Source organism: Sinohyriopsis cumingii, chromosome 5 (assembly GCF_028554795.1).
Source record: "Sinohyriopsis cumingii isolate HCF-2022 chromosome 5, ASM2855479v2, whole genome shotgun sequence".
In the NCBI taxonomy this organism is placed as follows: Eukaryota; Metazoa; Mollusca; class Bivalvia; order Unionida; family Unionidae; genus Sinohyriopsis; species Sinohyriopsis cumingii.
The window spans coordinates 139210717-139222986 of record NC_142965.1 but is presented as its reverse complement, the minus strand read 5'-3'; the positions used below and the strand labels follow the sequence as shown (position 1 = coordinate 139222986).

The 12270-nt window shown below is 37.9% G+C and overlaps 1 protein-coding gene across 2 annotated transcripts in view; it reads left to right on the top strand.

The window, feature by feature from the left end:
- Nucleotides 1–12270, top strand: part of LOC149800357 (cytosolic phospholipase A2-like) — a 182671-nt gene that overhangs the window by 106151 nt on the left and 64250 nt on the right. The window contains exon 1 of one of the 2 annotated variants that reach the window (XM_089959980.1): nt 6488–6734. The exons of the other annotated variant lie outside the window; for it this stretch is intronic. Within the exon in view, the coding sequence (XP_089816106.1) occupies nt 6691–6734 (44 nt within the window). The 5' untranslated portion in view covers nt 6488–6690. Of the gene's footprint in view, nt 1–6487; nt 6735–12270 lie in introns of those variants that run through there. 2 annotated transcript variants of the gene reach the window in all.

Here is a 12270-nt window from a genome sequence, read left to right as displayed (position 1 = left end):
AGCTTTCTCACATGCTCACATTGGCTGAATCTTAGACTCGAACCGCCGCAGACAGAGGTGAGATGGCAGTGATCCGTAACGAAGAGCGCTTTAGACCACTCGGCCACTCGGGGCCCCTGGAGTTGTTAGTAGAAACATTACAAAGCAATCGCATCAGACTAACTTTAGAGCGTAACATCTATTAACAAGAGATGTTAATGCTTGTGACTCGACTTGAATGGATTCTCGTTTTTTTTATGTTGTTCGTTATTGCATTCAAACAAAAATAGACTCTGCACAGAAATTATCAATTATCATCAATGTTCGTTTACAATCTACAATCAGTAACGTTCATTTCTCAATCATGTCCAGTCATGATGATGAATACGTTGAGAATTAGAATCACTGCTTATACAGTTTTATTTCTATATTTAACCAACGTTTTCGTCAGATTTGTAGCCGTTTATTGTAGAGCATAAAAGGCAGTATAAAATGTATATAACACTGTGATAGAATGAGTAATAGCAACAGGTCAAGTGAGTTCAATCACGGACAATTAGTATTATTCATATAGAAAACTAATTATAATTAGTTAATAATTAAAGCCTTCGTTTTGCTGTCTGGTTTTCGTTTTTGGGCAATTTTTTCAAGACACCATCTCATTAATTACATTAATTGATATCACATGATCCACAGTCTTGACACATTTTAAAATCTGTTCATCCTGATGGAAAAAGGAGGAGAGGGCGGGGGAAGGGGTGGAGGTCTGTGAGAGCAAAGGAAAAGTTTAGTCGGCCTAAAATACGGAAATACAAATTGAGTAACATACATAAGGGCATCATTTTTCTCCAAACTGATATATTTCAATATCTCATTATGAAATACGTAAGGTCTGAGCCATTTATATTTCTGTCTCCGTTTGCAAATTCTGTAGATATTGGAGATTGTGTCTTTCATCAGGTCGTGTGAGTGATCGGGAAATATTCAGAACGAATGATTTTAGCCAAAGATCATTCGTCATACATTGTCATTCTCACGGGGCTATTTTAAATAAAAAGATGAATATTTCAAGGACACTGATTAGCGTAGTGTTACTTGATGTTTTGAGGACGCCAATTAACTTATTGTGAGGTGATCAAGATCTGTATAAAGGAAGGTCTTAGATTCCTGTGCCAAGGATATTCTTACTAAAATCTACATTTCACAGAGTAAGCCACTGCAGGCCGTTTCTTGCAAGATAAATGGATTTTGGGGGAATCGCGTTTAGAATTTAAACAGTTCTTCATAAAACATTTAGTAATATTACAAACGTTCTGAGACAATATTTCAACACCTTGTTCCATTTTGGTGTGACTATTTAGCTTAGTGAGGGAACAGTAATTAGTGTCCTTCACAGGAATACACAATTCGATTGGTATATGACTGGCTTTTTTCACCCTCAGTCGAAAATTAGCAGAATGCTCCCAACACGACCAGATGACCACAGTTATTAGTGACCACGCACGCGTGTTGCAAAATTACAACCACGCTGCAATACGTAAGTAGCTCTGGCTGCTTTATGATTGACACTATTTCCATTAGGTATATTCAAATTCTAATTGTCATAACTTCAAAAAAAGTTCATCCAGTTTTCTTGAAATACCTAGCATACTGTCATAGACAACGTTTGATAGAATAAGCACTTTCAATTTCACAGTAATGTATATACTATGTGTAAGTGGTGTTATCTCATATACTACTAAATAAGTGGTGCTATCTCAGATACTAATAAGTAATTGGTGCTATCTCAGATCTGGCAATCCGGATACTATCAGGTTAGACCTGGCTGCTTCAGAGAATGAGAGAGGCCCAGGAGACAGACATTTTGAGGTCCATAGGTTCTGTTATATTACACTTTTGGAATCCCAGGAAGCCAATAAAATTTACAATATAATGATTTAAAAGACAACGAAGCACACAGCGAAGTATCTTTATTATTTTCAGAAATTATTTGTTTAAATGCGCTTTTGGAGCCCTTTGGAGGCTGATATCAAGGCCAAACGGTTCACTTGCCTCTTTCTCATTGAGCCTGGGCTAAGCTAGGTAGTTGATGCATTGTGTCATACATAAATAAATAAATAAGTAATATAGATGTCTTTCACCAATGTTTTGCTTCGGGTGGGGCATAATTTACTGTTACTAATATGTATCTGGTTGTTATGTTCATAAGTACATGTTAAATATGTGTTATTATAAACTGTTTAATATATTCAATATTCAGAATCAGAGTTAAGATTTAACTAGTGTTTGTGTGGGCTTAGCATGCCCTTCTTGAATGTGGGAATCTCTCTAAATTATATTAAATGTAACAATTTCGGGAAGCAAATGCTGTAGAAATGCAGTGTCAGTCACTTCCCCCTAAGATGTCGGTTTTGAGGAAAAAAATGTCGTTATAAAGAGTTTCTTAAGAGCAAAACAATCAACGTTCCACCTGGAATCTCCATGTGTCGTTCCATACGGTAGTCTCTTATTTGGCTGCAGCAGAGCACAATCTCTCTACAAAAGACAGTTCATCTCTATATTCATGAAATGAGAACTCCTGAAACAATTCATCCAAGTGTGTATGAAGCCTTCATGAAACGACGCCATGCTGTACGACGTAGTAAGAGATTCTGGGGATGCCTTTTGAAACGACGCCATGCTGTACGACGTAGTAAGAGATTCTGGGGATGCCTTTTGAAACGACGCCATGCTGTACGACGTAGTAAGAGATTCTGGGGATGCCTTTTGAAACGACGCCATGCTGTACGACGTAGTAAGAGATTCTGGGGATGCCTTTTGAAACGACGCCATGCTGTACGACGTAGTAAGAGATTCTGGGGATGCCTTTTGAAACGACGCCATGCTGTACGACGTAGTAAGAGATTCTGGGGATGCCTTTTGAACGACGCCATGCTGTACGACGTAGTAAGAGATTCTGGGGATGCCTTTTGAAACGAAGCCATGCTGTACGAAGTAGTAAGAGATTCTGGGGATGCCTTTTGAAACGACGCCATGCTGTACGACGTAGTAAGAGATTCTGGGGATGCCTTTTGAAACGACGCCATGCTGTATGACGTAGTAGGAGATTCTGGGGATGCCTTTTGAAACGACGCCATGCTGTACGACGTAGTAGGAGATTCTGGGGATGCCTTTTCGCTGAACTCATAATTGAGCAATAGCAGATTACGACCACTAGGGGGCGTACCAGAGGTAGTTGCATGCCAGAACTTCCGATGCTTGTCTGGGTCAATTCAAAATCAACTTGTACTGAAATCGACCATACCATGCTAGAATTTACAGGATACATCTTCCAAACCAGTGATCAACACGGGGAAACATCTCATGCAAGGATGAAGGGAGACTACAAAGACAAAACCTGGTAGAAGTTTTGAAAGCAAGAAACCAATTCAGTCTACTGAAACCATGGTGCGGAGAGACAAATCTTCAAACTGAATGGGTGGCACAGGAATCGATTGACATAGACACTGATTCAGCTGTTGGACAGAAGATAGCATAATTTAGAAAAAGACAAGACATCTACAAATATTCCTTGAAGGAGAGTCAATAGGCAACCACTGTAGGTAGCAAGATCACAGTTAAACTTGATAACAAAGCCATTCACATTGGACCTGGACATCTTTTTCAGAATTGACATTAACTGGCAGATACGAAAATACAAACGTGCAAAGACTTTTTAAGAATGAACCTTGCAGCTATCTGTCACCTTGTTTGTGACATTAGATGTATTGAGACAGACAAACAAGGCAGTACTTGCAGATGTATTGAGGAAGGAGGTAAACGACAGTCAACATACACCTGGTTCCGTTTGGCGTCCATTGTATGTCTTAGTTGTACTGGATCATTTGCATTGGAATAAGGATTCAACATTTGCAAACGTGTAGTTTGTATGTGCACTACGTGACGCTACAATATGGGATATGCTCAGTAATGTTTGATGGTTACCAAGACGTTGCAACAGTGAAAGATATCACACCTGATATGATCGGGAACAACAGCACAATTGTATCGCTTCACCTTGATACAACAAAAAGGTTCACTGTACACAAGAATGTGTTTGCGATAAACGTAGAGAGTAAACGCTTCAGATACATGCTGGGAGAACATCTTGAAAAAGCTGGACGTGGTACCCTACTTGCACCTGGAGATGCAGATGATCTTACTGTGCAGTTTTCAGTTGTGCAGCCAGTGAACGAGATCCAATGGCTGCTGACACTGACATTCTTTTGCTCCTTTGTTAACATGCCAGAATGGAAAGCAAAGAATAGGTGTTGGAAAGCAAAGAATAGGCGTTGGACTCATGAAGATTGGCAGCTTTAAGAGCATGTAGAGTCTTCCACAACTCCATCTCTGCTGTCGATTATATGTTTTTAGCTGGAGAGACAGCCTCAGTTGTTGTTTACAACGGTAAGTCGGCTGACACCTTACACGGTTTTCCATTATAAGCGTTTCTATGAAAAGGTAAAGAAGACCGCAACATTGGTTTAATTGAGGTCAATGCCTCCAACATCTTCAGCCAAGGACCACTCTTTCCGTGTCTACAACCAAGTTCAAAATTAGCAAGATAATGCCAAATTAAGTGGGGATTGAAATAAGTCCAAGTAGCTCTTGTTGCAGTGGCCAGTGTTGCCCAACCAGCATCACGCAGCCTGTTGGAGAGTATCATATACAACTGTAATACTGATTGTAGCACTTCAATATGCACATGCCACAAACATAATATTGAATGTTCACTTGCTTGCGATGACTGTCGAAATTCTTCTTTCACCAATGCTCCTGTGATGTGGAGAAGGCCGATGAGTAGGAGTGTTGATTCGCATCATTTTCATATACAACTGTTCCAATTAGTTTTATACAGTGAATATTTCGCTAGTACTTTAGACAACTTGATAAGAATTACACCTGACACCGCTGACGTCAGTGTTAGTATTTTACAAGTTCCAGCGTTATTGACTTGGTAAATGTTTCCAGGAAATAATGTTTTATTATTCAGAGCTAAAGTGTCATATAAAGAGTTCAATGAGTAAAAATATCCGTCTTCATAAAATCCAGTTCCTTGTCTTCATTAGTATACAACAAAATTAACCAATGACCCCGAGTGTCTATGGGTGCTTCATTCATAAATAGCGACCCAAAGTCGACTCATGAACGACTAGCATTGTTCCGTCCCTCGGTACTGGTCGGAATTTGGAATCCTCTTCTCCATTACCGGCGCTGACTGGTAACACGTTGGACACATAGTTGCTAATGGTTCATATTTACATCTTCATTTTTTATTGTAATTAATCTGAAGTAGGCGCCTTTGGTTATAGTGTCCATTTCAAAGAATACTTTGATTTGTATAATTGCTTGTTTGATTATTGGAACTCGGTGCAATGGAAATATTCCTTGGCCCGAAATAATTAGCTAATTACTATGAGCAAACGTCACGGAGTGAAGTGTTAGTAATTTTCCATAGTGATTTGGTTCACTTTTAGTTAATTCAGATCAAAACCGCATGAGTGTCACTGAATATCATAGTCCCTATTAAAATCTAGTGGTGTACATTGGTGGTGTGACAGCAGTGACAGTATTTACGGTAGGAGACCGGTACATTACACAAAGAAGTAAACAAGAAGGGACTTAACATAAACCGTTTATGTCGCCATGGTGGCAAATGTGATGCAGTTTTACTGGCGAAATGTTCCTTGAACCCATGTATTGACTGACCTAAGGTGGCGTAATTAAAATAGTTCTATGTGTTAGGGGATAGTCGTATATTTTCGACGGCGTGAACTGCTGACGGTACGGAAACCTAACGAAGAGAAACCATGCAGAAGTGCGGTTGATAGATATTTGACAAGTTGTGAGATCTGTGGTCTTGAACTATATATATATATATATAGCTTCCTTATTTACGACTGAAGTTGTATGCAAATCTTTGGAAATTTGAGCTAAACGTATGACTTATAGTGGAATCGCGCCAGGGTTTGACACTGCTCGGTCAAGCAAATACTCCTGGCTTGTAACAGTATGATTTCTGATACATCTTGAAAGAGAACCTGTTACCAGCGTGTGCTCTTGGAATTCTTAGTTCTCATTGATCAATAATATTTTTTTAAAACCTTAAAAGAAATTCTGTACTTTCGTTTTCTTTTAAGTCATCATTATTCGATTTGTTAGCTTCACGCATTCAAATTATGTAACATAAATATGTTTCGGATATAAAGATTGAAACAACGTACTTGACAACGTAAACTTCCTTAACATATTTCCAGGGCAAACGTGAATTCTGCACTGTCTTTATCTTTAAAGTCATCATTATTAGATTTGTAAGCTTCACGTATTCAAATTATGTAACATAAATATGTTTCTGAAATATAGATCTCAAAAACGTACTTGACTATGTTAACTTCCTTAGAATATTTCCGGAGCAAACATGAAATTACCGTCTGAACTTGGGATAAAAAAGGCTGACAAAAGTACACAGCATAATTTACGTTCAGCGACCTCAAGGAAATAGAGTTTTAACATTCTAACAACGAATCGTAAAAAATTCATTGCTGGAATATGACGTTCTGCATACACACATGATCATTGTGGAGAAACACTGTGAACTATGTGTACGGTTCGCGACTTTTTATTTTAACATATAAGCTGTGTCAAATTGATACAGACTAGAAAACAAGAAAAATGGATTACGTGGAAAGTCCCTGGTTTTTTCCGTCTGGTGGGAGGTAAGACATCTTGTTTCATATTGAATAACAACCTAGACCATACGTCACTAGGATAAATATTTTATCACAAATAATGTACATAAACCAACAAATTGTTGAAGCATTCGTGCATGTAGGGAGGTGGATTACAGTTTTAATTATATGCATGCATTTTGTAATAGTATACTAGAATGTTGCACATTCTATTTTATATTGTATGTGTGCATATGAAGTGCATTCTAGACTGCATCTCTTACATCTGCCAATATTTACCAATGATTTGGTTATTTGTGTTACATCAACCCTGCAATTTCGTGTCTTCAGATTCTATACGACTGATTTTGTTTGCATCATTCATTACACATGCTACCATTTTGAACTTCGTCTTTCCGTTACCCTAAAGTCAATAAGGGCTTGTGGGTGGTGGATTAGGGATCTATACTATACCTTCCATGCATAGAATCTGCAGTATACTGGACCCAGGACAGCTGTTCCGCTTCAGTGATTAAGCTAACAGCTACAGCTATAAATACATGGATTACCAGGACAGCTGTTCCTCTTCAGTGATTAAGCTAACAGCTACAGCTATAAATACATGGATTACTAGGACAGCTGTTCCGCTTCAGCGATTAAGTTAACAGCTACAGCTATAAATACATGGATTACCAGGACAGCTGTTCCACTTCAGTGATTAAGCTAACAGCTACAGCTATAAATACATGGATTACAGCTTGCTAATATTTTGTAACATTCGTTGTGCTACTCGTAACTTCCACGATGTTACGTGTACGTATATTTACGGCTATGGTGATTAACATGTATCAAATAGATCTTCGGAACTGAGAGGTGACTTAGACATGGAATGATAATATGTCGAATCAGGAATTGCATAATATTAAAAATATGTACATGTAATTCGAAGATATAAAATTTTAATATTCCAAACAAAGACAAATAAAATTTGCCATCAAATATTTGCAGCTGTAAATATGCAATATAGAATGTATATCATGCACACATAGAAAATGCAAAATAGAATAAAGGAAATAAAAAGTCTACAACAGATAGCAATAGAAAATGCAAAATAATGCAGAGCTTAATGTACCCCATATACTCATAGGAAACACGTACATTATGGCGGTAATTCCCCTCCATATGCCATACCTTTCCATTTCGTTAGATTACTAAGTATCACGGTGACAGATCATTGCTGTGAAGACAGCATGTTTTTATAATGTCTCATTTATAGGTGAGTTTTCATGGTTAAGAATGTTGCATCATACAATAACAGTGTCAATGACTAGCGCACAAAATATCAGGTGTCATGGAACAAAACAGCTTGCGTCCCTAACGCGATCGATGTCTCTGTCTCAATCGTCTTCACTGTCTTATACGATTCGGCACAATAAATAATTTATTTCTCCTTTTTGGAGGAGCATGGGCACTTGTTGACCCACGTCTAGTTATGTTCCACTCCGGTTTCGACCTCATGGAACAAGACTTGACTTGGGTGGATAAAGTTGCATATCTTCTCATATCAATGGCAATAAATCACTTTATTAATATTAAAGACGTACATGTAACTAGGTTAGTTGGTCTTTCATAAAGTGATCACGTTTCCGTAAATGAGCACGTATACAATTTTAATCCCTGAACATTAACATGAATATCTATCTATTGGCGTATTCTTTGAGAGCATTTGTCAGCACAAATTTTGCCTATTTAGCCATCTTTTATCTCTCTCTCCCTCTCTTTCTATCTCTCTCTGCAATCTCTCCACCCATACGGCCATCAATTCATTCCTAACAATGTTTCGACAATTGTCTGTATAGCGATGTGGAACAGACGCAAGCACCTACACACCACCCCTCTACTGTGTACTTCCCCCTCCCACTCTCCAATCAAGCAAGCGAAGAACGAGACCCACTACATAATTATAATATCGGCTGCAAGTCCCACTAAATTGCATTGTTAGAGAATTTTGTGGTTGTTTGGTTTTTAACACATCATTTGCTCTATCATGCCAAGGAAACGAGAGCGAAGTGCCTTCCCAGAACGCACCGAGGTAGCTGACGTGGTCTGGCTTGGCGCAGACTGATATAGAGCCCCAACGGTTAGATTTCGAGCCCGACACTCAACCAAGTGAGCTACCGTGGCTCCCTGTGTTAGAGGTAGTGTAACCATCACCGTATTGTGTAATTAATTCTAAATTGATTACAACAACTGCTAATCATCTATTGGGAAAGACATATTTGTGATTTCAATGAATTATGATTGAAGTAACAAGTTTGAAATCATTCGTACTTCAAAGTGACATCTCGATCAACAATGGAAAAACATTACGTTTTCCTATGCAAGTAGAGAATATGATCACATTTTCTTATATTGACAGATACAAAGGTCACATACTCCTATTTCGATAGAGAATTGGTCACGGTTTAGAGTTTAAAAGGAGACTGCGACATGGAAAACAATTCCTTTGGATGTTTTCATAAATGCGAACAAGATAGTCACAACATATGCATACATCTTGTATCTTTTTCTTATCAACATCAACTGCTCCGGTAGCCTAAGTGGTTAGAGCGTCCACCCAGGATATCGGAGGTTGCGGGTTCGAACCGCGGCAGAGTCATACCAAAGAGCGATACAATATGGAGCCAGCAACTGCCTCGCTTGACTCTCAGCATTATGTGGTTATTGTCAGGACTGGTCGGTGCTACATGTCTGTGGCATGATGCCCCAGACACCACTGTAAACTGCCACACTGCATATATCGTAGCAATGTGACTGAAACATTGTTAAAGCTACGTTACCAATCTAAATCACACACACACACACACACACACATCATCATCATCATCATCATCATCATCATCATCATCATCTACTACAATGGCTTCGTCGAAAACTACGATTCTTCATCTACTACTGCTGTTGATGACGATGATAATGTCGCTATGCCCGTACAAACCAGATATAATCATTAGGTTGGAACCTGAGCATCAATCTTGTAAGTCAAGCATCAACCTATAATCAAGTACATAGATATAAAGTAAGCTGCACCGAAAGTTACTTACTAGAGCCCTTAAGACAAAGTATATACAAAATCCTCTCATCAAGTGGATGGTCCGATATGTATATCCTAGTGAAGTACACACACTTCCGTTCTGCGTTTCACTTGATCTCTAATTATATTTTCCGCAATTACTAAAACAAGGAGCCACCAAGCAAATAAGGCTCTCCCAAAAGATTAGTTTAAATTTTGGATAATGATGTTGCCTAAAAGTACAATGGACTGTATCACGTCTTAGGCCCGAAAGTACAATGTACTGCAACAAGTCCGAGGTCCTTAAAATTCCAAGTAGGATTTTAGTAACTTAAAACAATCTATAGGAACAAGACAAATGCAAATATCTTTGTTAGCTATTATCTTCCTGTACTGTCACGTGTTTTGTAGATGTTGTTTCATTACAAAAGTTATGCGCAGAGCACTTATTCAATAAACCATCAAAGTGCCGTTCGTTTTGGAATTATCTTTTAAAGTAATGTAATTCCGACAGAGTAGCACTGAAACTGAACTACTAATATCAAACTTACGAATTTTAAAAAGTGGCTCATATATGGGCGAATTTGATGACTAATGTGTAAAATTTTATATTCATCTTTATGTTACCACCTTATCAATCAGTATTGGTCAAGAGGAGTAATGGCGATGCAAATGCATACGACTGAAGTGCGCGCCTCTCTCTCTCTCTCTCTCTCTCTCTCTCTCTCTCTCTCTCTCTCTCTCTCTCTCTCTCTCTCTCTCTCTATATATATATATATATATATATATATATATATATATAACAAATATACAACAATCGATACAACAAACATATTTTGAGTAGTCTTTTGGTCGTTGATTCACATTTTAAAACAGACAAACATAAAATACAATAAACATAAAATAAAATAAACACAAAATAAATCTTTGAATTTACAAAAGTTTGCATGACTAGATATCTAGTGACAGTATTGTTTGAAAATTGGTCAACGTAACATCCAACATTTTCAACTAATAATTCCATCAGACATGATCATGTAATGCTTTGGAAATTCAACGCATTCTTCTGTATTTGTTAATTGTGTTTGTTTTGTAATTGACTTCTGCATACACACAGCATAGGCCATTTAATATCTAGCTTTGAACATTTCATTGTTATTTGACCGTTCCAGTGGCCTAGTGAATAGAGCGTCCGCCTCGGATGCGGAAGTTCGTGGGTTCGATCCCCAGCTGCCTCGCTTGGCACTCAGCATTAAGTGTTAGTGATAAGACTGGTCGGCCTGGTGTCAGGATAATGTGACTATAAACTGTCACACTGCAGATATCGCAGCGATATGACTGAAACATTGTTAAAGCTAGATTAAAAATCCTAATCACACACACACACACACATTCATTGTCATTTGTTTTTGTACTGCTTTGCTTCGTTTTGTTAATTGATCTCTGACATACGTAATTCCATGGTTGAACTAGTGCACTTGAAATGAGTATTATTCATCGTGTAATTTTAAGTCTTATTGAAACTTAAGTATTAAGGGCCAATGTGCGAATTATCATAAGTATTAAGGGCCAATGTGCGAATTATCGTAAGTATTTTGGGGCCAATGTGAGTATTATTATAAGTATTTTGGGGCCAATGTGCGAATTATCATAAGTATTTTGGGGCCAATGTGCGAATTATTATAAGTATTTTGGGGCCAATATGCGAATTATCGTAAGTATTTTGGGGCCAATGTGAGTATTATCATAAGTATTAAGGGCCAATGTGCGAATTATCATAAGTATTTTTGGGGCCAATGTACGAATTATCATAAGTATTTTGGGGCCAATGTGCGAATTATCATAAGTAATTTTGGGGCCAATGTGCGAATTATCATAAGTATTTTTGGGGCCAATGTACGAATTATCATAAGTATTCTGGGGCCAATGTGCGTACTATCATAAGTATTGTGCGGCCAATGTGCGCAATATCATAAATATTAAGGGCAAATGTGCGCAGTATCGTAAGTATTATGGATCAAAACGAAACCTTTGTAACTGCTGGTACATATGTGTCTATTATATAGGTCAAGTACAACGTCATATTTTGTTTGAGTGTTTATGTATTTAATCTACTGAGGGTCAGTTAGCATTTGAAGACCGTACAAGTACTGTCAGATAAACAGAATGCGATAATGAACGATAATCTTGACTTCTGTAGGGCATTATTAGCGAAAGAATTATGATATTATTCAAGACAGCATGAAAAGATAGTTTCGATTTAAAGTGCACACATTTTATGGCAATGCAGTTGCTTTACATACCAGGAAGAGTTTATATATAAAAAAATTTATTTGCTCTTTCTTTCGACACTAAACGTCATTAATGTTGCAAAGGTATGTAATGAGATATCCGCTGTGGCACATTACGGTTAAGTAGTTATACCGCTTGTGCTGTGAATGTTAATGAAACGAGTAATTGGATAACGAGTAATTGGATCGGATCAAGTGTATATCAAACGATCATTCAGAC